Raw genomic sequence first — 26892 nt, 5'->3', positions numbered from 1 at the left:
GATTAAAGAGTACACTTATCTTGATGAGTCCCGAGTAATGCACAGAATCGTTGAATCACGATCACTGAAGCTAACATAACAATGTACTTTAATTATACTGGAATTTAAAGAAACTTATCAAATTATACATTTGAAATATGTGTATGTTAACTGCAGCTCAATGAAACTGTTAGAACACATTCAACTTATTTGATGCTATTAATGGCTTACTGTTAAATGTTAAGAAAAGAGTCCTTCTCTTCAGAGATTCACACTCAAGTATTTCAGGGTGAAATAATATGATGCTTGGCTATGCTTTAATATAATCCCATGCATTGCAGGTGTGTGGGGTGTGTAAGAGTGGGTGGAGGGGTGTGTAAAAATACGAATGGCCACTAGTCAATACTCACTGAAGCTGGACAGGTGTATACTCTTCTATTTCTGCATGCACCTGAAATTCTATAGCAAAAAGGTTTTTTAAAAAGGCCCAACCTATCAAATGGCTGATTTCAGGTCTGGGATAGAAAAGGTACAAGAATAACTTGAACATCCTGTTACATAAGGAAAGAAAGTATCTGGATAGCAACACGCAAAAGAATGAAAATGGACCACTTTCTTACACCATACACAAAAATAAATTCAAAATGGACTCAAGACCTAAATGTGAGACCCGAAGCCATAAAAATCCTAGAAGAGAACACCAACAGTAACTTCTCTGACATCAGCCATAGCAACTTTTTCTAGACATGTCTCCTGAGGCATGGGAAACAAAATAAAAAATGAACTATTGGGAGTACATCAAAATAAAAAGCTTCTGCATAGTGAAGGAAACCATCAACAAAACTAAAAGGCAGCCTATAGAATGGGGGAAGATATTTGCAAATGACATATCTGATAAAGGATTAGTATCCAAAGTGTATAAAAAACTTATAAAACTCAACACCCAGGGGCACATGGGTGGCTCAGGTGGTTAAGTGTCTGACTCTTGATTTCGGCTCAGGTCATGACCTCTCAGTCAGTGGGCCCTGTGCTGGGTGTGGAGCCTGGTTAAGACTCTCTCACCCCCTCTGCCGCTCCCCTGCTGATGTGCTAGCTCACTCTGCAAACAAACAAAACACAGAAGACAAAAACAAAAACAAAAAAACCCTCAAGATGCAAAAAACGAACAATCCAATTAAAAATTGGGCAGAAGTCTTGAACAGACATTTTCCAAAGAAGAAATACAGATGGCCAACAGACCCATGAACAGATGCTCAACATCATTCATCATCAGGAACACGTAAATCAAAACGACAATGAGATACCACCTCACACCTGTCAGAATGGCTAACCCAACAACACAGGGAGCAACAGGTGTTGACAAGGATGTGGAGAAAAAGCAACCCTCTCGCACTGCTGGTGGGAATGCAAACTGGTGCAGCCACTCTGGAAAATAGTATGGAGGTTCCTCAAAAAGAAAAGTTCCTTAAAAACAGAACTACCCAACCTACAATCCAGCAATTGCACTACTAGGTATTTACCCAAAGAACACAAAAATACTAATTTGAAGGGATACCTGCACCCCAATGCTTATAGCAGCATGACCTACAATAGCCAAATTATGGAAACAACCTAAGTGTCCACTGATTGATGAATGGATAAAGAAGATGTGATGCGTAGATACAATGGAATAACACTTAGCTGTAAAAAAGAATGAAATCTTGCCATTTGCAATGACGTAAATGGAACTAGAGAGTGTTATGCTGAACGAACAAGTCAGTCAGAGAAAGACAAAATGCCGTATGATTTCATTCATACTGAAGGGAAAAAACCAACCGAGCAAATGGGGGTAGGGAGAGAGATGCAAACTACGAAACAGACTCTTAACTGTAGAGAACAAACTGATGGTTACGGGTGTGTGTGTGTGTGTGTGTGTGTGTGCACGTCTGTGTGTGTGCACGTCTGTGTGTGTGCGTGAAATAGGTGACGGGGACTAAGGAGCGTACTTATCATGAGTATCAAGTATTGTATGGAGATGTTGAATCACAAGTATTGTACTCCTGAAACTAATATTACACTGTATGTTAACTGGAATTTAAATAAAAACTTAAAAATAAAAAGTATCAGACTTTTGAGGTCATGTCAAAAGGACTCATGGGCAAGTACATTATACCTCAATTCAAATGTTAAATTTTAAAAATAGACTCAAGGGGTGCCTGGGTGGCTCAGTCAGTTGAGCGTCAACCCCTGATTTCAGCTCAGGTCACAATCTCAGGGTCGTGGGATTGATCCCCACGTGGGATCGAGCCCTGCGTAGGGCTCCACACTGAGTGTGGAGCCTGTCTGGAATTCTTTCTCTCTCTCTCTCTCCCCACCCCCACTCCCCACCCCATCCCCCTACTCTCTCTCTCTCTCTCAAAATAAAGCTCAGGGGCATCTGGGTGGCTCAGTCGGTTAAGCATCTGTCTTCGGCTTAGGTCACCATCTCGTGGGGCATGAGTTGGAGCCCTGCACTGGGCTCTCTGCTCTCAGCACAGAGCCTGTTTCAGATCCTCTGTCCCTTTCTCTCTGCCGCTCCCTTGTTGTGCGCTCGCTTGCTCTCTCTCTCTCAAAAAACAAACAAACGCTAAAACAATAAATCTTAAAAAAAAAGAACTGAAAATAATTTGAGGAGACTTATACTCCAAAAAGATGGGACAATCTGAGCATCAATTAGAGTAATTACTGAAAGGTATTCAAACATATCAAGAATGTTAAAATCCTTAGTTCATAATGATCCTAAAGAAAGAAACTGGTTACCTATCTAGGTAACAGAGAACCAAATCATTATTATGAAACTGGTAAATAAAGGGAAAGAATCGAGCATTTAACTGACCTTTCTGTATAAACTGTGCTTAGGGTAATCAAAATGGTTGCTGAGTGAAATTTTCCCTTTTTTTTTTTTTTTTTTTTTTTTATTTATTTTTGGGACAGAGAGAGACAGAGCATGAACGGGGGAGGGGCAGAGAGAGAGGGAGACACAGAATCGGAAACAGGCTCCAGGCTCCGAGCCATCAGCCCAGAGCCTGACGCGGGGCTCGAACTCACGGACCGCGAGATCGTGACCTGGCTGAAGTCGGACGCTTAACCGACTGCGCCACCCAGGCGCCCCGAAATTTTCCTTTTTTTAAAAATTTAATTTAATTTAATTTTTTTAGACGTACTTAGCTAACACATGAAGAAGTGAGAGAATTACAGAATCACCATTTTGCAGGCAAATGATGAACGATCACGGTGGCTGCTACCATCAGAGAGAGAGACAATTAGCCATGCTGAGCCTCCTAATGGGAGAAGATGCCACCAGCTATAAAACAGTCTTGTCAAAAACCTAAACCAATGCAAGCCTCTAGATTTCCCTACTGAATTATGGGATGTACAGGACACATTACGTGTCTGGTGACAGAGGAGCCTGTCAGGGGACACCGCAGAGGGACAATGAGCAAAATTTAAGATGTGGGCAAACTACGGGACAAAATGACCTGGTTTCTTCAACAAATAAATGCAGGGTGACAAAAAAAGGGAGGGGGAATCCAGATAGTAAAAGAGACTTAAGACACATAATAACCAAATGCAGACCTTGTTTGGAACACGTCAACTGGAAGAAGAAAAGATGTGGTCTATTTGAATACCGACAAGTTACCTGATATCAGATAATTCACTTTTGTTTTTAAAAGAGTCTTTACTTTTTAGAGATTCCCAATGAAATATTTACCTATGGGAAAATAAGATATCTTAGATTTTCAAAGTAGTCAGGGGCGGGAGGTGGAGGTTATCACTGAAATGAACATGGCCATAAGTTGTTATAGCTGGTAAGGGTACATGGTAGTTTTGTACTCTTATCCTGTTTTTGTGTGTGTTTGAAATTAAAAAAAAATATATATGTAACTTAAGAAAATTTTTAATGTTTATTTTTGCGACAGAGACAGAGAGAGCACGCATGCGCACATAAGTGGGGGAGGGGCAGAGAGAGACAGACACAGAATCTGAAAAAGACTCCAGGCCATGAGCTGTCAACACAGAGCCCGTGGGGCTCGAACTCAAGAACAGTGAGATTACGACCTGAGGTGAAGTCAGGCGCTTCACTGACTGAGCCACCCAGGTGTCCCCCTCAAAAACCTAACTTCTAAAGATAACTTTGCCTCCTAACTTAGATGAGAAATAGAAATGGGGGTAGTTCTTTATCAAAAGTGTTTCCCAACCTGTTTTTTTTTTTTTTAAATCAGCCCTTAAGAAATCTGTTAAAAACTTTTTTCTTCCCCCCATAATCCTGCCCCCATGAAATGTTAATACCACAGATATACTATAAATCTGTTTATGTACTGTGGTCTTTTAGAGGGGGCCGCAACTCCTGTATTAAGGAAGACTTGTGGATTCCACGCCTATCATCACCCTGGGGGCAATCCTGCTCTTGCTGAATATGCAAGCTCTCCCGGAGCACCGGTCCCAGATATAAAGTCTGCGTGTGTCCAACCACATCATGGTTAGTACAAGAGAAAGGGAGAAGACCAGGTTATGGATTTGTAGGTCTGGCGTCAGCGTGGGTGCTGAGGCGGTGAGTGCTTGGCTATTTCCTATCAGATAAGGAGGAAAACCAACCACCCAGTAAGGTGGTTACCGGGAGGCACTTCAATGGGGAGCGGTCTCTTTCCCGTCTAATGAGAACAGGAATTGCACCAGGCACTAGGGTTGGAGGAATCTTATCACACACCTCGAGGCCTTTTGGCTAGTTGCCTAATTGTCAAACGGCCACCCTCAGGGAGGGGCTGGTGGCACAGAAGAGCCAAAGGAGCCCACTGATAAGATTCTGCCTGCTTTCACACTGGGTGCGGAATCACGTGCCCATTCGCTCTGCTTAATGCTAAGATTACTTTTATGTTTTATATTTTGTTTTTTTTTTTTATTTATTTTTGGGACAGAGAGAGACAGAGCATGAACGGGGGAGGGGCAGAGAGAGAGGGAGACACAGAATCGGAAACAGGCTCCAGGCTCTGAGCCATCAGCCCAGAGCCCGACGCGGGGCTCGAACTCACGGACCGAGAGATCGTGACCTGGCTGAAGTCGGACGCCCAACTGACTGCGCCACCCAGGCGCCCCACTTTTATGTTTTTTAAATAGAGGTCATCGCTGGATGTGTGACCCACGAATGTTCTGCCAGACACTAAAAACCTACCAGAGGGCTAATATTGGCTACAAAAAGCCCAGAGTTTACTGCATAAACAAAATGGGTAATTTATGATAAAAGCAGGGATTTTCCAAAATTAAACAAATAACAGCGATAACACAAAAAACAACAAACCTTCTACCTAAGGACCTCCAAGCCCATTCGTCAAAATTTCTGAAACTAATGGTTTTTTTGGTTTTAAGATAATACGTGTACATAGTAAACACAATGTTTTCCAAATGGCACAGAAATGTGTTAAGTGACACATAAAATTCTCTCTTCCATCCAAGTCTCAATCCGTAGAGGAAAATACTGTGACAGTCTGCGTATCCTTCCGACACATTCTGTGCATATGACAACAAACAGATACGTCCACGTGTGGATTTTCCGATGTGCTTTTCCCTACTTTCAGTTAACAATACAACGTGGGCATCGTTCCTTAGTAGCACACCAGCATCACCACCTTCTGCAGTGGATCCACAGTTGGGTGGGCCCAGTTTACGGAACCTGTCCTGATGACAGCCACTTCGCTTGGTTTCTTTGTGCTGCTATTACCAACGACGCTGCAGTGAGCGTCTTGTTTAATGACGTTTTGGGGCTCAAAGTTCAGCTCTCACTGCGACTGTCACTCTGTGAAGTCATTTACCGAGGAGGAGATGGGCACACAAGGCCCGGGTGCCTGCTGGTGTCCCACAGCCAGCGTGTCCTGGAGAAGCCCAGTGAGCAGCCCAGGCAGGCGCCTAGCCCTGCTCTTCACCTTGACCGCCCCCCCACCCCCCACCATGCTGCCTGTGTTCCAGGTGCAAAGAAGTGAAACGGCAGATCACAGGGCAGGTGCGGTTTGAATTTGAACACTTATTGACCAACTGCTCTCCAAGGAGACTGCGCCAATTTAGCACCCACCACACCCACGAGTGTCTTTTTCTTCATATCGTGATGCTCTCTCATCCTTGACAGTAACATGGGTGAAAACGACGCCATCTGGTTGTTTCAGTTTACACGTCTTTAATTATGAGTGAGCGTTTTCTCCCGTAAACTTATTGGTTATGTGTAATTACTTTTCTCCATGCAAATGCAGAAATTTGCCATGTTGGCACATTCCAGGTATCTTATAATTAAAAAAATATTCATTTTATAGCACAGCATTTGCTAAATCTTCGTGAAGGAGAAATCAGCTGGTGCAGTCAGAGTGAAGAATAATTTACCAATACCTCATAAAGCTGAAGATGCCTATTACCTGTGAACTGCTAATCCCCTGCTTCAGTATATAACCATAAAGCATAAGAACGCCCCAAGAATTTCCACAGCGGCACTGTTTCTAAGGGCAACAACCTCCGTGTGCACGGACAGGAAAATGCACGAACTAAGATACGCTCAAAAGAGAAAATGCGTGAACTGGAGCCAGAGAGGTCAAAGCTACTTGCAGAAGGACATGCTCGGTTCATGCCTCTCACGTTCAGGCTGAGGGCTCCTAGCGCCTGCGTGCACAGACCCGTAGTCCAAGGAGGGAAATGCGCCCAGTAATGGCGCCTGGCTCAGCTGCGGGAGCATGGTTCCGCTAGAGAGGGTGGGGAGCCGGGGGCTTCGGTTGTGTCTGCGATGTTTTCCTAAGCAGCGGGCATGGAGATGACGGACGGGCCGTTCTCTCTACTTTTTTCAACTAAAAGTAAATAAACCAAGAGCTCACCTTATATTCCCAGAGATTCTGGGGGGGCTTCACCCCCAGTGCTTTGACACGCTCCAGTTCCAGGAGGATGGCTCTTCTGTGGCTGCTGTTTTCTATGTTATATGGCGCCCTTGAAAATTCTTCCTCTGTCAGAGTTAAAAGCAACCTGTGGGGGGGAGGGGGGGGCAGTAGATTTCTCGTGAGATTATACACCGAAGCCAACTGTTCGCACCCAGGGTTCCATCCTATCAACACAAACACTTCGGGCTTCCGGTAAGGCAAGATACTTGGTACATGAAGTAACAGTAATAACAGCAAACTACTGAATGCTTGTTAATTGTTAGTGACTCTCTGAAAGTACTTCCACAAACCGTCACCAATCCGTTTAACAATTCTTTTTTAATTTTTTTTTTTAACGTTTATTTATTTTTCAGACAGAGAGAGACACAGCATGAACGGGGGAGGGGCAGAGAGAGAGGGAGACACAGAATCGGAAGCAGGCTCCAGGCTCTGAGCCATCAGCCCAGAGCCCGACGCGGGGCTCGAACCCGCGGACCGCGAGATCGTGACCTGAGCCGAAGTCGGACGCTTAACCGACTGAGCCACCCAGGCGCCCCAAACAATTCTGCAGAGTAGGTGGAATTATGAGCATTACATGCATGACAAAATGGTTTGGAGGAATAGAGTGGCTCGGCCGAGGCGCACCCCGGTCTGTTTTGCTCCTAACTTCTGATCTTTCAGCTAAGCAGCGGAGTTCTCCCAGGGTACTCTGTTTTGCAAAGAAAAATGTAGTATATATTTTACACAGAATATAATATTCTATATAAAATTATAATATATTTCTGTAACATATAGAAAAAAATTGGAAAGAAATCCAATAAAATGTGATGACTCGAACAGGAGCTGTTCTGGGGTGGGGGTGGGGGTGCGCCTGAGTGGCTCAGTCGGCCAAATGTCCGACTCTTGGTTTTGGCTCAGGGCACAATCTCACATTTCATGAGTTCAGGCCCGGTGTCGGGCTCTGTGCTGATGGTGCAGAGACTGCCTGGGATTCTCCCTCTCTCCCCCTCTCTCTGTCTCCCGATCACGCTGTCTCTAAATAAATAAGTAAATAAATAGAAAAAAAAAAAAAGTAGCTGTTTTGGGGTCGTAATGTAATAAAAATATTTGTAGATCCCTTATCTGGTCCCTTCCATTGGAAAATATGACTCCGCCTCCACAAGAACCAATTGTTAAAACCACCCCTGTGCACTAGCAAGCGGAGACCCAGCAGGCACACAACCACTGGGGGAGGGATGTAAACTGATGTCCTCTCGTGGGTGATTTGGAACATTGATCAAAGTTATAAAGGCTTATTTCCTTTGACGTGGAAATTCCAGTTCTAGGAATCCATCTTCAGGAAGGAAGGCAATGAGGCAAAGATGTATTAGCCAGGTAGACAACAAAATTTTTTTTTTTTTTTTGTTGATGTTTTATTTATTTTTGAGACAGGGAGAGACAGAACATGAACAGGGGAGGATCAGAGAGAGGGAGACACAGAATCTGAAACAGGCTCCAGGCTCTGAGCTGTCAGCACAGAGCCCGACGCGGGGCTCGAACTCACAGACCGAGAGATCATGACCTGAGCCGAAGTCGGGACGCTTAACCGACTGAGCCATCCAGGCGCCCCAACAAAAATGTTTTCAACCACAATTTGGGGGAGGCGCCAATTCTTACGAAAAGCAGACAACTCAACTGGGAGCGTGTGGCTTTCCCAAAGGAGAGTTAAGAGTTGAAAGTTCAGTTCAGGGGGAAAGTGTGACTGGGGTGTGAGGTGGGCAGGCAGGCGGCCTGGATGGCGCATCTGGAACAAGCAGATTAGCAGGAGTGGCCGTTCTCAGCACTGCGTGGCACACTATACTCTCCCTACACAGTCCCTCCAAGGAAGGAAAGAGCCCAAGAAAGACGGACAGTGTTCTGGAAGGGGGCATGGGGACATGCTGATGGGCAGAGGCAGGCCTGCCCACAGCCTGGCAATTCCATCCTGGAATTTTGCTACAACATTGCTTGGAATTGCCTGGGACAGGAAAAAGGAAACAGCCCAGACGTGCCTTGGTGAGATCAACTAAAGAGACTCTAGTACACACACATACGTACGTACATATGTATACGTATACGTACCTATAATCACAGATGTTTAATACAGTTGTATTTCCAGTTTAAACAAATAATATACACTTATGTGTATCTCTGTATAAACGTGGAAGAAAATCCAGAAAGATGTCCAGAAACATGCTAACAGTGGTTTTCTCTGAAGAGTAGTATTATGAGGGTATTTCACTTCCATACCCTACAGTTCTACGTTATTTTAAAATAACTAAAAAATACATGGTTCTTTTCTAATTCAGAAGCAACACACAAAATGCCAGTCACATAAAATGGTTCAGCTGCTCTGGGGAGCGGTGTGACAGCTCCTCAAGAAGGGAAACACAGAAGGTGACTTCAGGCCCAGCAACGGCACTCGGGCAGACATGCACGGGCCCTCGGAAGCACAGGGTTACACAAAAACCCACATGCAAAGGATCAGAACAGCTCTGTTCGTGAGAGCCCCCAAACGGAGCAACCTGAACGACTGAAGGATGGGTACTCAAGGGCAGCGTAGCCACAAGTGGGAATACTGCTCAGCCATAAAGATGAAGGAAGCATTAGGGGTGCCTGGGTGGCTCAGTCAGTTAAGTGTCTGACTTTGGCTCAGGTCATGATCCTGAAGTTCGTGGGTTTGAGCCCCACGTAAGGTTCTGTGCTGATAGCTCAGAGCCTGGAGCCTGCTTCGGATTCTGTGTCTCCTTCTCTCTCTGCCCCTCTCTCGCTTGGTCTCTCTCTCTGTGTCTCAAAAATAAATAAACACTAAAAAAAAAGGACGAAGGAAGCACTGACCCACGTGACAACTTGGATAAACCTTGAAAATGCTCTGCAAGGTGAAAAAGCCAGACGCTAAAGGATTCCGTTTACAGGGATTACTCTAACAGGCAAATCCACGGAGCCAGAAAGGAGAATGGTGGTCGCCTGGGGATGAGGGAGGGGGCATGAGGACCAAAGCGGGGAGGGTAAGAGCTTTCTTTTTGGGGTGATGAAAATGTCCTAACACTAGACTGTGGTGATGGCTGCACATGTCTGTGGATACATTAAACAACATGGATTGGACACTTTCAATGGGTGAATTTCATAGTATGTGGGTTATGACTCAGTAAAGCAGCTTACAAAAAGGTCAATGACACGTCAGAAGAGCCAGCGTCTCACCTTCCATTCACTCTTTCAGATAAAAACCGGTCTCTGTAGAGAGAGGCCCAAGGGCCCAGCTGCTCCAGCCAGAGGACCACTTCTTCTGCTGTCCATTTGGCCACAGCCTTGTGGACCAGGAGGTCGTGCTCAGATTCCCTGCTGCTCCAGTGATACACGAGGAGGACCACCTGGGGACAAGGGACAGAGGCCTTAAGACACAGAAAGGTCAGAGAAGCCAGCTTCTCACGAGTGTGGGGCAGGGAAGGGAAGGCTGAGCTTGGCGGGAATGATGCCGAGTCGGTACAAGGAACCACTGGCACCGAGAGTTGCGGAGGAGAACTCCAGGTGGGCCCCTGTCTCTGCTGGTTGTGGGGCCGTGAGGGAACAGAGATGGGAACAGGACTCGGCGTAGAGCATCTGGGAGCGCAGCACCCTGGGCCCCAACATCCTGGCCAGCATAACTGCCTCATGTGCCTTTTCTACTGGAAAATTTGTAACCTTTAAATTTGTGTAGCATGGGGCGCCCGGGTGTTAAGTGTCTGACTTCAGCTCAGGCCATGATCTCGTGGCCCATGGGTTCGAGCCCCACATCAGGCTCTGTGCTGACAGCTCAGTCTGGAGCCTGCTTCAGTCTGTGTGTGTGTGTGTGTGTGTGTATGTGTGTGTGTGTGTGTGTGTGTCTTTCTCTCTCAAAAATAAATAAACATTAAAATAATAATAATAATAAATTTTCGTACCAGGGAACCGAGAATAAAACAGTCTCCGTGTGAGATGTTAGTAAAGGGCTATGCTCAAGACTCAACCACCCAGGTAGACACGGTCTCGGATTCCAGTTCTCACACCTTCCTGCATCTGTTCCCTCACCTCTAAAATGGGAATAACTGGGGCACCTGGCTGGCTCAGTCGGTAGAACATGCGACTCTTGATCTCGGGGTTGTGAGTTCAAGCCCCACGCTGGGGATAGAGCTTACATTAAAACCAAAATAATAGAAATGGACAAATGGGATGGGAATAAGCACGGTGACTATTGCAGGGGTGAGAAAGAGGATGAATGGAACGAAGCTAAGAAGAACTGGGCCCTGAATATTACACTGCCTACTTGAGTACACAGCTTCCCTGAAGAATCATCCGACCCAGCGGATGTCAAATGCGTGCAGTGAATGACCACATACGGGTAAGCTATCAATTTCCACAGAAGTGATGTCAGTGAAAACTGGGAGTGGGTCAGGGGGCAGAGAAACACAGCGGTACACTTACTGCCACACCAGTTAAAGCGGTGAGCACTCCAGAAAAGAATCCCCCACCTCTCTGTGCGTTCACTCGGCCTGTGTTGGTAGCTAAAGGAGCCTGATCACTCCCGTATTTGTGAAAGGCTGCAAGACTCTGGATTATGTCATTATTCTGCTGAATGTCCTCAAATCGCATTCTAATGGCATCAGGAAATAATTTTTCAATGGCATCCCTATGAAGAATAGGAAAAAAAATCACATGATAGTTGTTTGACTAAATACACTTAGGATGTTGAGAGGCTAAAATAAAACTAACAGTCAATATTTAATAACATACAGGCACTTTAGAACAATGGTCAAGACTGACTATGGCCCGGTTGGTAACACCAAAAAGGACTGTAAACAACCGATGTGTCCACTGTTAGAGAAACAGTCGAATTATGGTCTATTCACACAATGGAATGTTACAAAGTTTTAAAAATGAATTTACTGGATATCATTTGTATCGAGATGGATAAATTTAAGACATACATATTGTGGAGCGGAAATAATAAACGATGGGGTCGCCAGGGCGGCTCAGTCGCTTGAGGGCTCGGATTTCGGCTCAGGCCATGATCTCATGGTTCGTGGGTTCGAGCCCCACGTCAGGCTCTGTGCTGACAGCTAGGAGCCTGGAGCCTGAAGCCTGCTTCGGGTTCTCTGTCTCTCTCTCTGCCTCTCCCCCGCATGCACTCTGTCTCTCAAAAATAAATAAACATTACAAAATTAAAAAAACAAAACTGTGGAGCCTTATAGATAGTACACCACTGATGTGAGGAAATACTTGCATTTCCTGCTGACACACATAGGTACAAAAGTATCGTTAAAATTCTGAAGGAAATCACAACAGAGGCATGACTGAAATGACTCTGGGGAAAAGGAAGGACGTGTTGTAAGATGGGGAGGGAGAGGGCAGAGGGATCTTTATCAGTAAGCACTCTCATTTTTTAAAAAGAATATAAACAAATGAAGGTTATCTATGTATTGCTGATGTTATTCAACATTAATTCCAGAAAACAAGTGGAGCTGTCTTCGTTTTCAATTACACATAATCAGAGAACCTTCCTTCAATTTAAGATCAATCTGCAGGTACCCCAGGCTGAGAGGTGAGAGCAAAGCGCTTGTCAATGTATCTCCCATGAAAAAGAGAATGTTAGGTTAACGTTTTCAGGGAACTTTCTGGTACTCTGTTGGTATCAGGAAGGCAACAGAAGAAAAGCAAGGACTTTAGGCTCGAAGACGTGACAGGTGCAATATGCATGCAAGCAGAAAGGAACCCTCTCTCTGAAAGGTCTTGCCATTTGTTGTGTGAAGCTATACATGGGAGACCATCTCTACTGATGTGAAAACTGGAACAGTTTATCAAAGATTATGAAAATCAGCAGCAAACCGATTTGTACAGAATTGTGCAGTGACGCCATTTTCTCTATGAGACCTAGGGTGTTCTCAGCGGACACAAATCGATAAAAAGTGTTATAGGACAAAGCATTACAAGCAATGGTCTGATAACCACAATTTGTTTTTTCCTCTATGATAAATAAACACAAACAAATCACGGTCACCTGTGAGGAAGGAAGTCTGGCTTTGCAGGTCCTTGAGCCCCCCGACTCCCAGGCCAGCAGATCTAGAATGACCGTGGGGGTCGGCCCTGCGCCTCTGGCCTTCTCAAACATGGCTGCTCCCATGAAGACAAAGCATAGTGCGCAAGCTGTATGGGCTACCGATATGGACCGAGCGTTACCTGAGGAGAATATTGACTTTGGGGAAACCTTCCCATTTTTCTCTGCATTCTGGACACTCTGTTTTCTTCGAAGAGGCCCACCATAAAGCTAGGCAGTGCCGGCAGAAGCTATGCCCGCAGTTCAAGGTGGTGGGGTTAACCAGGATGTCGTAACAGCAGTGGCATGAAAATTCACTAACAGAAATCTGAGGGGTGGTGCTCTTGAGAGGGTCACCTTCCTCATGGGTCATCTTGTTCAGATCGTTCTGTGCAGGCCCCTCCATCTCTTAGAAAATCCTGGGGTTCACAAGCACAGAAAATTTCAGACTTAGAAAACTGCTCCAAAGCATCATTAAATCTAGAAAAAAAAAAAAAAGAAAAGGCAACAGAATTAGGACAAGGGTTTGAGATTACTGCCGTTCTGTTAAAACTGGTTTTTATAAATGTTTTTCTTTAAATTTTGTTTACTTTGAGAGGGAGTGAGAGCATGAGTGGGGGAGGGGCAGAGAGCAAGAGGGAGAGAGCGTCCCAACCAGGCACCTCGCAGAGCACAGTCATGGGGCTTGATCCCATGTCCATGAGATCATGACCTGAGCTGAAACCAAGAGTCAGATGCTTAACTGACTGAGCCACCCAGGTGGCCCCATTAAAGCTCATTTTTAAATGTGATCAATTTGACTTCTAAAAATTCACGTTCCAGAAACCAAATAAACTTACTGAATTTCTTTCTGCCCTGTCATACTTCTGAAAATTAGGTGAAGCAAAATCATGCAGTGGAAAGTTCAGGGGACTTGGTGACAGTGGGGAATTCTAGATCCTTCTCTTTCACTAACTTACTTGGAAAATGTAATTCCTCTGGCCTCAGTGTTCTTAATTACATTTCTAAAGTCCTTTCTTGTGTATGATTTTACATAAACCAACTTCTTGGTGGAGGGGAGCAGGTCCCTGGGTGGCTCAGCCAGTTGGGTGTCCAAGTCTTGATTGCAGCTCAGGTCATGATCTCACGGTTTATGAGCTGCAGCCCCACATTGGGGTCTGCAATGACAGCATGGAGCCTGCTTGGGATTCTCTCTCTCCTCTCTCTTTCTCTGTCCCCCTCCCCCAATTGTGTACTCGCTCTCAAAATAAATAAAGAAATAAACATTAAAAAAAAAACACAGCTTCTTGGGCCAGTTAAATGTCTGAAGTTGGCAATAACAGATGTACTTCATGTAAATAATGCATTTTTTTTATCCAAATGTTTTCCTAGTAGGTAATTATTTATGTTTATTTCATAAATATGTGATTTCAGAGGCTCCCACAGGTACAGTACCAAGAAGTGAGTGAAGCCTTATTTTGTGAGGTGCCCTGTGCCAGGTCAACTCCCTAGAGGCTCAATATACCCTTTCCTCCCAACTCAACCCCAACACACATCATGCCCTTTGGATCTGGCCAGTCGGGTGCCACAGAAACATGCCAATGTCGCTAATAAGCAAATGGCAGAGGACCATCTTCTCGTTCTCATCCGGGTCTTAGGAGACTGTTTTATTGAGAGGCAGGACAGTGCAGGACACCATGGAGTTAGAGTCACTTGCTCTGTGACTGTGCACAAGTTACTTGAGCTCTCTGAGCCCTGTGTTCTCAACTGTGAAATGGTAGTTAACAGTATAAAAACCGCCAAGGTTTCTTGTGAGGATCAGAGAGGTTGAAAAGTAAAGTGGCAGGGAGGGTGTATGGTGTAAACAGGGGTTAATGCAATGACTATTCACACTACTCCTGGTATTAAGACAGTGGAGGCCCTGGTGAGTAAGGGTTTCTCCATCTCGCTACTGCGAAGAGAAAGGAAGTAGTAAATCACTCTCCATCACCCACAGCGATCATGTAGAGAAGGGCTCTTGTTTTTGCAGTAGGGCTGCCTGCGTTCTTACTAAATCTCTGCCATTCGCTAGCTGTAGGGTCTGGACTTCTTGGGAGTCTCAGCTTCCTCGTGTTTAAGTGTGCGTGTGTGTGTGTATGTGTGTGCGCGCGTAAGAACAGCATTTACCCCCACTGGGAGGTTTAAGAATTGAACAGGAGAATGCAAGTGAAGTATCTGATCCTACAGAGCCTGACATGTGGTAAGTAAACCATATAGGGTAGCAATTTGCCTGATTTTCAAATACAGTCATGAGAATCTTATCTTTTATTGAGTGACATATTATGCTTATAGAATACCATATTTTACTTATTTATTTATGAATGTTTATTTATTTTGAAAGAGAGCATGCGAATGTGCAAGCAGGAGAGGGGCAGAGAGAGGGAGAGGGAGAGAATCCCTGACGGTGTGGAGCCTGGGGCTCTATCTCATGAACTGTGAGATCATGACCAGAGCTGAAGTCAACAGTCAGACACTCAACTGACTGAGCCACCCAGGCACCCTTAGACTACTATAGTCTAAATAAGCAAATCTATAGGGGCATCTGGGTGGCTTGGTCGGTTAAGCCTCCAACTCTTGGTTTTGGCTAGGTCACGATCTCAGGCTTTGTGGGTTCAAGTCTTGGGTGTTGCTCTGGACTGACAGCATGGAGCCTGCTTGGGATTCTGTCTCTCTGTCTCTGCTCCTCCCTCACTTGCTCTTCCTCTCAAAAATAAATAAGTATTAAAATAAACAAGCACATCTATAAGCAAAGACAGAAGAAAATACAATGAAGTATTTGTAGTGGGTCTGGGTATGCTGGGTGGGGGAGGGTCGTGATTATTTTGGTTTTCTGTATATACCAAATTGTTTTTAATAAAAATGTATATTAAAATAATTACAAAAACACATATAAAATTGTAAAAAATATATTGTATTCCCTGTGACACAACACTAGTGGGGGATTTTAAACTCCAACAATAAACACAGCTAAATTTTAAACTCAGTGTTAAAGTGGAATAAAGGTCCTCATCAGTACTAAAAAGACAATTAGGTAAAGATAAATATAAAATTAAAGGATTAAATATAAAATATAAAAATTTAAAATATAATAATTACATTCATACTGTTATTCACAATAATAAATTATAGTAAAGAGGGGGACCACCTTCTGTATAAGCCTAAACTGTTGTTTTTGGGGCACTTGGCTGGCTCAGTTGGTGGAGCATGCTACTATTTAAAAAAAAAATTTTTTTTTAATGTTTATTCATTCTTGAGAGAAGACACAGCATAAGTGAGAGAGGGGCAGAGAGAGAGGGAGACACAGAATCCCAAGCAGGCTCCAGGCTCTGAGCTGTCAGCACACAGCCCGATGCGTGGCTCGAACCCATGAATCATGAGATTGTGACCTGAGCTGAAGTCAGACGCACGACGGACTGAGCCCCCAGGCACCCTGGAGCATGCTACTCGTCATCTCAGGGTTGTGAGCTTGAGCCCCACGATGGGTGCAGAGATTACTTAAAAATAAAATCTGGGGGACGGGATGCCTGGGTGGCTCAGTGGGTTTCAGCTGAGGTCATGATCTCACGGTTCGTGAGCTCAAGCCCCGTGTCAGGCTCTGTGCTGACAGTGCAGAGCCTGCCTGGGATTCTCCCTCTCTCTCTGCCCCTCCCCTGCTTGGGCTCTCTCTCTCAAAATAAATAAACTTAAATAATAAAAATAAAAAATAAATAAAAATAAAATCTTGAGGTGCCTGGGTGGCTCAGTCAGTTAAGTGTCTGACTCGATTTTAGTTCAGGTCATGACCTCATGGTTTGTGAGTTCGAGCCCCACATCAGGCTCCAACTGTCAGTGTGGAGAGTGTACCCTTTTTCTCTCTCAAAATAAACTAAAAAAAAAAAAAAATTTTAATCTTAAAAAAAAGCTGTTCTTTTTGGAAGAAAGAGTTCAAATAAATATTCTTAATGACAAACTCTAAATCATTTCTGATCATATTTACTTATCAGTTGTATGTTTAGTAACACTAAAAAAATTCCTAAGTGCTTTCCTATAGGCAGTCCCTTCACATTGCTAAGTGAGAGATCTTATGCAGATTTTTAGAAAAAGGGATCATTTACATAAGGTAGTTCCTTTATCTGGCTAATATTGATTAAACAACTGCCACGAGGGGGCCATTTTCCCAGGAAATAAATAACTGAACCACTGCTATTAACTGAGCACCTCCTACGAGCTGGGCACTGGGCTTGCCTTCTAGGTACATTCAGGATCTCATCAGGATTCAGTGTCAGAGGAAAGATCCCAAGTGAAGGAGGGGCAGGGGAGGGGTCAGGAAAGATGGGCCGGACTCAGTGCCTTCGTGGGGAGCAGTGAGTGACCCAGAGCTACCGGTCTGATATGGGGTCGTGTGTGCCTAGGTAATGAGAGGTGGGCCAATGGGAGCAGAGAAAGGTTTCAGAGGCAATGTGATCAGCAAAGCGGTGCCAGAGGATGCTAAATCTCCTCAGGAAGGGGGGACGGGCTAGGACATCCTAGAAGTAAAATGTTTCATCACTTCTGGGACTGAGGGGATAAAGAGGGAAAACAGCACAAGAATGACAAGTGATAAAGAAAGGGATCGAGGCTATCTGAGTGCTGTTAAAGAAATAACTTACAGGCTCTGGGGACGAGAGAGAAGAAAGACCAAAGATGCTGGCCAGGTGTCAGAGCTGGGGAGGAAGAGAGGTACCCTTCAGCAAGCCTCAGAGAGAAGGTTAAGTTGAATTTTAGAAAAGGTGAGTTCGAGGTGATGACACGACTCCCAAGTAGGATGGTCTAGTGAGCAGCTGGAGGGACAAAACTGCAGCTGGGAGTTAAGAATGAGGCCACTGTACGCACCTGCGAGTAATCTGCACAGAAATGACAACTTTGTACTGAAATTAGTTTCTCACCAATTAGCCTTTGAAAACTAGAAGGTACCAGTCGTTCCCAGCTTACCCGATCTGAAAGTTTATTTCTCCTGAGAGAAAACAAACCACATGCTGACATCTAAAATGTACCTTTGGGGCGCGTGGGTGGCTCAGTTGGAGCGTCCGACTCGACTTCGGCTCAAGTCCTGATCTTGTGGTTCATGAGTTTGAGCAGAGCCTGCTTAGGATTCTGTCTGTCTGTCTCTCTCTGCCCCTCCCCTGCTTGCTCTCTCTCTCTCTCTCTCTCTCTCACAATAAATTAAAAAAAAAACTGAAAAAAAGAAATCAATAAAACATGTTTTTTAAAATTAAAAAAAATTTTTTTAATGTTTATTTTTGAGATAGAGAGAGCACAAGCAGGGGAGGGGCAGAGAGACGGAGACGGAATCCAAAGCAGGATCCAGGCTCCGAGCGGTCAGCACAGTGCCCGACGTGAGGCTCGAACTCACAAGCAGTGAGATCATGACCTGAGCCGCAGTCGGGCGCTCAACCAACTGAGCCACCCAGGTGACCCTAAAGCATATTTTTAAGTCGTATTTTGAGAAGCTGAGGTGGTCACTACCTTTGTCTTATGACTGTCTTTAACAAACTAGAAACGGCATGGACTTGGATTACATCTTGGGAATTTTGCTAGTTTCAGCTTCCCCTAAATCCAAAATGTGAAAGCGAACAGAGAAAAGAGTCCACATCTTAACCAAATTCAGTTGATCTTTTCTGCTATTTCTGTCTGCATTTGGGTCACTTCCCTGAGGGAAAACAGCACTTCCAGGGGAAGAAAGTTCTCTTCAGAGATAAAACGCAGTTCAAACCCTGAACTTCCAAGGTGTGGGTCAACACACCCTCCCGCGCTGGCAATGACTGAAGGCATCTTGGGAGCACAGTGTTCCCAAGGATGTTTACAGATGTTCGGTATAAACTCGGCCCATGGCAGGAGCGGGGAGAGGCTCTGCTGGCTCTGACTTTCTGCACAAGTAAGCACACATGAGAATGTCCCTGTAGCCTGCTGTCCCTCCCCCCCCCCCCCCCCCAGTCTGGAAGGCCTCAGAGAGGACGCTGGGGGGGGGGGGGGACGTCGGTAGGACTGGGGGAGGAGATTCATTCCCTTTTCCAACCCCTGTGCCCGGTCCACACGGATACACTTTGGTTTGTGTTTAAGCATCACGTGAAATGACAAGTGTTAATTATCTAGTTCAAAGCTAAAGGGGAAGAATGCCTGAGTTTGGAAAAGTCTGCAAGACTGCAAACAGAGATAGGATTCAAATGACAGGTTGAACACTGCAGCATTGAAGAGTACAGTAAACCTCTGGGGACTGAGCCACTCTGAAGAGCTGTGGTTTCTGGATAAAAACTTGGGTCTTTAACTGATGTCTATAAGGCACGTCAAGAGGTCTGTGCACGCAAAGAAATTATAAGCCAAGCTTGTGGTTGTCCTTATGAGGATGTAATATGAACTCTTGCCTAAAGGAAGTCGATAGGTTTTACTTAATTTTTTTAAGTCCTATTTAAGTAATCTCTACACCCAACGTGGGGCTTGAACTTACAACCCTGAGATCAAGAGTCGCATACTCCTCTAAGCCAGCCTGGCACCCCGGGAAATCTATAGTTTTTATTAGGCTCTCAAGGAGGACCAAGACCGAAATAAGGTTAAAAACTGTTTATCCACTAGGATAAAGACTTTTAAAATGTTCACCATCCCACTGGTCCTGGAGCGGTCACGATGAACCCAGGTGAGCCTTTCCACAGTGACATAGTATCACTGTCATGCACTCCCACCCTCTGGGTCCTGGAACAGTCTCAACACCAGTAGCCACCACTCCACTGTGGTGACATCTGGCCTTCAGGCAGGCTTTCACATGGTGTCCCTCTCTCCCTTTCTCTTGAATTAGGTGCCGGCCTTTAAAAAAAATCTGATTTCAGGGGCACCTGGCTGGCTCAGTTGGTTAAGCGTCTGACTTTGGCTCAGGTCATGATTTCACGGTTCATGAGTTCGAGCCCCGCATCAGGCTCTGTGCTGACAGCACGGGCCTGCTTGGATCCTCATGATCCCTCTCTCTCTCTCTCTCTCTCTCTGCCTCTCCCTGGTTCTCCCTCCCACTCTCTCTCAAAAATAAACAAACAGGGGTGGCTCTGTCAGTTGAGCACCCGACTTCGGCTCAGGTCATGATCTCGTGGTTTGTGAGTTCGAGCCCCACGTCGGGCTCTGTGCTGACACCTCGGAGCCTGGAGCCTGCTTCGGATTCTGTGTCTCCCCGTCTCTCGGCCCCTCCCCTGCTCATGCTCTATCTTTCTCTGTCTCTCAATAATAAATAAATGTTAAAAAAATTAAAAAAAAATTTTTTTTAATGTTTATTTCTGAAACAGAGAGAGACAGAGCATGAGTGGGGGAGGGGCAGAGAGAGAGGGAGACACAATCTGAAGCAGGCTCCAGGCTCCAGGCTCCCGGCTGTCAGCACAGAGTCTGACGTGGGGCTCGAACTCACAAACTGTGAGATCATGAGCTGAGCCAAAGTCAGTCGCTCAACTGATTGAGCCACCCAGGCGCCCCTAAAAAATTAAAAAACAAAACAAAACAAAAAACATTAAAAACTTTTTTTAAAAAGGAAAGGATACATGCACCTTTATAAAAAAATTTTTAAAAATTCAAAAAAAATCTGATTTCACATAAAAATGCAGACTCTTGGCTTCTCCTGAAAAAAATCCGATCAAGCAAGACTGGGATTGCATATGGAGTGACAAGAATCGTCACAAGCTGCGTAACTCAGCAGCTGCACTCTTCAGGGAGGGCCTATCTGCCCTGGTTTGCAAGTCCTCATCCACTTGTGTTCCTCCCCTGACCTCGGGGGCTATTTGCATTTTCATGACCCCTCCGTAGGTGAGGCCGGCAGAGTCTACTGATGAGCTTATGATGTTTCTGGGTTAACTGGTCTTAGGCTGGTAAGCTTTGGGAGTTCTATCAGCTGAGAGTCTCCCTGTCTCTGGATTTGCTGGCAGGTTGTTTATCATCATTGCTGAGAAAATGATTGCCTCTGAGGTCTTTCACCAAGTTTTCTGAGCTATTGCTTCTATTCTGTTACGGACCCTGAGGTCGGACACCCCTACTCGGCAGACTCCGTGTGTGAAAGGCTGTGGGTGAATCGGAGGGCAAGTCTAAAGATTCTAGGCTGGCTTTTTTTCTCATCATTTCCCCAGAGACCTAGGTCTAAATGAATGAAGGGTTTGTGGGCTCTTCTGTGAACCACATATTTAGTACAGGCGTTTAAAACGCCTGTTTTAATATTTTGGAGGTATTTACTTCCGGGTTCTGAGACACTGTAATTACACCCCATTTTTTTTCCTTCTGTTTACTTGTATCATATAACAATGATGTATACTTCTCAGTTTTAAAGTCAGATGACACGTTCTGAGTGCCCCCCTTCACTACTTATGAGCCATGAGACTGTGGGCGAATTACTCCCTCTCTCTGAGTCTCACATGAGCATATAGAAGGCACGGGGTTCCCACTCCGACCTCACGGGGCTGTCGTGAGCATTAAGGAGACGCGTGTAGGCACCAGCACAAAAGGAGTATTCAGTAACTTTGGTCTCCTCTTCCACATCATGGTTCTGGCGGGACACTTCCCAAACCGTCCAAGTGAGGAATCCCAAAAGCTGTTCGCATGCTCAGGCCATATAATCAACAACTTATTCTGACATCTCATCAATGTAACTTTTAAATGTTTATTTTTTTGGAGACAGAGAGAGAGAGAGAGAGAGGGAGAGAGAGAGAGGGAGAGAGGGAGAGAGGGAGAGAGGGAGAGAGGGAGAGATCGGGAGTGGGGGAGGGGCAGAGAGACAGGGAGACAAAGAATCCCAAGCAGGCTTCCCACAGTCAGTGCAGAGCCCTTTGCGGGGCTCGAACCCACGAACCGTGAGATCATGATGTGAGCCGAAACCAAGAGTCAGATGCTTAACCGACTGAGCCACCTAGGTGCCCCTCACCAATGTAACTTTTAGAAACACCTGGAGAGATATTATTTCCTGAGGGAAACGCCATCTCTAAAATTTCAGGGTCAAGAAATGGCATAAAGTCTTAGAAAGCACGACATGAACGAACTGGGTCATTGAGCTTTTCTAAAATGTTCACGGGTCAGTTGTTGGCACAATTGACAGGAAACAATTATCACAGTGTCACGACTTGGGCAACTGCAAGAGCTCTAGCACTGGAACCTTTTCCGTGTTTCCGCAAGAAATACCTAACTGACATGGTACAGTTATCTGAAAAATCTCGGAAGGAAACAAAAGGTCTGGAATACCATATCCCAGCTATCTGTGTGATTAAAGAACTGGCAATAAACGTGGCTATTGCTCCCTCGGAAGGAAAACTGACTTGGTCAAGTACCGATCTGTAGAATCATCTAGAGGAAGTGGTGGAAGGAGGTGGTGTCACTGCCATTAACTGTTTGATTCTTTACTCACCCCGAGGTCAATTAATACAGTAATTGTCATTGAGTTCAAAGAAGAATGCATTCATAATGAGTTTAAACGGAGGATTTTTATACCTCAGCTTATAAAGACTGCATGCAATGAATCACTAAATACTCCTGAAACCAATGCTACGCTACATATTAACAGACTTGAATTTAAATAAATGAAATAAAGATGTCACATAGTGATCGTTAACTCTTTAGAAGTCATAATCTTCAAACTACTTTGTTCAGTGACATATAATTATGGTTCTATCTTTTTGTTCAACAAGACGTTTATTGTGACGGTAGTACATACCTAATGTTTTAGGAGTAATCTTTTGGAGGACTAATTTATTGGGATTCTAACCTGAAAAGAGGATCTCAATCACTACTTAGCCAAGATGTTTCCCTGCAAGAATAAAAAGATTTTGCCTTTATATCGTCTTTTAACTAGGTCATTTACTTCTCTTCATTACATATTACCTGACAGCAACGAAGAATGACAACCACTAGCATTTACTGAGAGCTTATCATGTGAAAGATGATCCTATGAGATGATTATTGCTCTCATCTCCACTTTACAGACGAGAAAATGGAGGCCTAGTTAATAGAGGACAGAGCCAGGTTTTAAACCATGGTCTGACTTCTGGGGCACCTGGGTGGCTCAGTCGGTTGAGCGTCCGACTTCAGGTCAGGTCATGATCTCACAGTTCGTGAGTTCGAGCCCCGCGTCGGGTTCTGTGCTGACAGCTCAGAGCCTGGAGCCTGCTTCGGATTCTATGTCTCCCTCTCTCTCTGCCCCTCCCCTGCTCATGCTCTGTCTCTCTCTCTCTCTGTCAAAAATAATTAAACATTAAAAAAAAATTAAAAAAAAATTTAAACCATGGTCTGACTTAAAGCCTGACCTCATAGCACTACATTATTCCAATAAGGTAACCAATACGTTATTGGTTCAAAGGATTAATTGGCCCCTCTATCCTACTACTACAAAAGCTGAGAAATCCAAACTGCAGAAAATAAACCAGGAAGGGACAACACCACTGCATTTCGGAACATGAACTCTGACTCGATGAGCATGGTGTTGCGTGAGACAAGCAGACGCAGTCACAAGAGAAACTGGGGTGAAGGGTGCTGGGTGGCTCAGCCGGTTGAGCATTAAAAACTCTTGATTTCTTGATTTCAGCTCAGGTCATGATCCCAGGGTGGTGGGATCGAGCCCTGCGTCTGACTCTGTGCTGAGCGTGGAGTCTGCTTAAAATTCTCTCTCCCCACCCCACCCCGCCATTCTCCCTCTCCCCCACTAGCACTCTCTCTAAAAGTTAACAGAAAGAAGGAAAGAAAGAAAGAAAGAAAGAAAGAAAGAAAGAAAGAAACAAACAAACAAACAAACAAACAAATAGTGGTGAGAGTAGTTGGGAACTCCCTTATTTCTGGCACCCCAGGTCTACTTCTGGGGACACCACTATAAACACGAGTAGAATACTACAGACATTTTAAATGTCCAAAGAGTGACCACACATTTCTAGTGACTGTGAAATGAAATGTGCCGAAATGTAAGCAAGGCAAAGGCCATACATGGCAAAAATAAGAGAATATTGTGTACACCTCTTGTAGGTGGCAGAAAGTGGCTTTCATGAACACAACAGAAGCACTTCCAGGCTCTTCCCATAAAAAATCTTGTCCAAAAATATTTTCTTTCTGGACGGAGTCAGACGTTACTAGGGCAAAGGCAGCTAGCTAGCGCACTGGCTGACGTGCTGCCTGAACTTTTGAGACCCCGTGATTCACTGCTCATGAGGGATGTTGGGCAAGACAAGAGAACACTGAGAAGAGTGTCCTGGCTCTCCCTAGAGACTCTTCTTTTGTTTATGTTATGTGGCGTATATTCAGCGACCTATCCTGTTTTAAATGCTGTAGATGTCCAATAACTTGGGATAAAAAAAAAACTGATTAGAAACCATACTTTAATTATTGGTTTGAGTAGTCTCTCCTTCTCCAATCAAATTCTGAGCTTTTTGAGATGAGGAACCCAAGCCACAGAATTCTATCATCGTATTTGAAGTAGCTGGCACAAGGATGGGTTCTGGATACTTGTAGATGAAAATCAAATCAGCATATATCTGACTCCCTATCACAGTAATTTCTTAGAACCTCTGACATAATCATCTGAGTTTTGTGAACCTGAAATGAAAAAGGATATCTGACAGACAGACTCAGGAATGTACATTTTATTTTATTTTATTTCATTTTATTATTTCTAAGTAAGTTCCATGCCCAGCATGGAGCCCAAAGCAGGGCTTGAATTCATGACCCTGAGGTCAAGACCTGAGCCAAGATCAAGAGTCAGACGCTTGGGGTGCCTGGGTGACTTAGGTAGTTAAGTGTTTGATTCCAGCTCAGGTCATGATCTCAAAGTTTCATGCGTTCAAGCCCCGTGTCAGGCTCTGTGCGGACAGCTCAGAGCCTGGAGCCTGCTTTGGATTCTGTGTCTCCCTCTCTCTCTGCCCCTCCCTTGCTTGGGCTCTCTCTCAAAAATAAATAAATAAACTAAAAAAAAAAACAACAAAAAAACAAGAGTTGGATGCTTAACCGATGGAGCCACCCAGGTCCCCCAGAAGTGTACATTTTAAATAAGCCCCTTAGGAGATTCTTAATGCACACAGAAGTTTGGGAACTAGAGAGTTGCTACATACAAATAAATAAACACGTGTGTGCCTAAATGTATGTTTCAGACAAGGTATAGGTAACGTGTGAACAATATAAAGTTTAAATAACATTTTCAAGCTCATTTCCTCTACTCTCCAATCTCTCCTCTCTCCAGTGCCTGAATCATCCTGCTGTAGCAAAATTCTGATCAAACATTTCCTTTGCTCAAAACCGTCTTGACCGTGAAAAACTAAAACCCATAGTTGTAAGCTTGTCATTTAAGAATCTTTATGGTCCACAAATCAACAGAACTTTTTAATGAGGTCTTTTGTTTTTGTTTTAAGTAGGTTACATGCCCAATGTGGGGCTTTAACTCATGGCCCTGAGATTAAGAGTCACATGCACTACAGATTGAGCCAGCCAGGTACCCCAACACAACTTTTTAAACAAGAGCACATCATAAAAAAAAATAAAAAATAAAAAAAAATAAACCAAAAAACAAGAGCACAAAGTCTGGAGCCAGAATGATCGATTTCAAATCCCAGCTCACCAATCACTAGTGTGATATCAGGCAAGTCACTTAATCTGTGTGCCTCAGTTTGCTCATCTGTAAAACTGGGATATTAATACTACCTTACTGATGGGGTTGTTGATAGGATTAAATGAGTTAATAATACACGCACCGCACTCAGAATAGTGGCCAGCACATTAGTGCAAAGTAAACGTTAGTTATTACTATTATTACAATTATCCCCTACTACTCATCTACTCACACACTACACTTTGGTCCCATCTATTAATTCCTGCTCCTTGGGCATTTTTCCGTCACATTGTTTCCTTCATCTGTAACCCAGCTATGCACCATCTCTGGGTCAAAAGTGTTCAATTGACAAGACCCAAATCACCTGCCACTGGAAAGTCTTTAATGGCTAATTCCACTCACACCCAAATTAATCCTTCCTGCCTCTGTGCATTACTGTAACTTTTGTGTGTTTACTCATCTCCTAGACGGCTATTTCCCCTGAGAGGCTTGTATACTTAAAACGTTATGTTCCCAGGAATGGAGACCTGGGTGCCAAACAGGTCACATTTATTCTCCCTAAGCCTCATATTTCTCATTCATAAGTTCAGGATAATAATATCCACTCTGAAGGAGGTTTAAAATAACAAACTCTATCCATAGGTAGTCAAAGAAGAGTTCTGAATAGTGATAGAATGATTAATAGTTGCCCTTACTGATGTCAGCTACGTTACTGGCGTCAGTGCCAAGCACTGGAGGAGACAGTTTTTCCATCTCGTTTATGGAAACAGGCAGGGAAACGCAGAACACACCATACACCCGGACAGGCTGTTTACAAAACAGCCGGGACAAAAACAAACCAAACTACCTAACTCGCACGTGCGCTCTGCGCCGGCTCTGGGGCGTGTCCGGAGGACAGAGCAAACCCCTTTTCTATTGGCCTTTCAGAGGGTGACATCAAGACCACCCCCAAAGGACCGACCAATGGGCTTTAGCGGGGAGGACCCAACGGCGACAGCTGAGGGCATGACAGTGTCTGGACTTTATCACCTCTCCACCAAAGTTGGGGAGCCGTCTCCTGCCCCGCCAAAGAGCCTCGGCTAGACACAGCCTGATCTTCATTTACCCCTCTTTATATTTTCTTTTAACGAGAACTTTTTGTACAAGTTCCCATTAGAAGCCGTGAGCATGGAATCATAACAGCTGTGTTCTAGCCTAACCCTAGTGCGACTCTGGGGTTTCACTTTCCCTTTTGTGCGCGTCCGTTACCCTATTTTATAACGGGAGCAATCGTTCCGCGTTAGGGCAGGAACTGCCTCTCCAATCAGACCCGTAGCTCAGTCTAGCACGAACCTGATCAATTTTGGACGCGCAACCAACGGCTGCGGCAA

The 26892-nt window shown here is 44.6% G+C and overlaps 1 protein-coding gene across 3 annotated transcripts in view; it reads right to left on the bottom strand.

Moving 5' to 3' along the window:
• The window catches only part of BFAR (bifunctional apoptosis regulator), a 34429-nt gene that overhangs the window by 7074 nt on the left and 463 nt on the right, over positions 1-26892 (bottom strand). The window contains exons 2-6 of one of the 3 annotated variants that reach the window (XM_019468643.2): positions 14822-14881; positions 13095-13431; positions 11343-11547; positions 10104-10273; positions 6846-6990 (exon numbers count right to left, since the gene is read on the bottom strand). In XM_019468643.2, the coding sequence (XP_019324188.1) occupies positions 6846-6990; positions 10104-10273; positions 11343-11547; positions 13095-13357 (783 nt within the window). In that variant the 5' untranslated portion in view covers positions 13358-13431; positions 14822-14881. Of the gene's footprint in view, positions 1-6845; positions 6991-10103; positions 10274-11342; positions 11548-11845; positions 12842-13094; positions 13432-14821; positions 14882-26892 lie in introns of those variants that run through there. The other 2 variants (XM_019468641.2, XM_019468647.2) reach the window with 2 other exon arrangements.

This window comes from Panthera pardus, unplaced genomic scaffold (assembly GCF_024362965.1).
Source record: "Panthera pardus isolate Hobbes unplaced genomic scaffold, ASM2436296v1 HiC_scaffold_5, whole genome shotgun sequence".
In the NCBI taxonomy this organism is placed as follows: domain Eukaryota; kingdom Metazoa; phylum Chordata; class Mammalia; order Carnivora; family Felidae; genus Panthera; species Panthera pardus.
The sequence above is the reverse complement of the archived record's forward strand: the minus strand, read 5'-3'. Positions and strand labels throughout refer to the sequence as shown.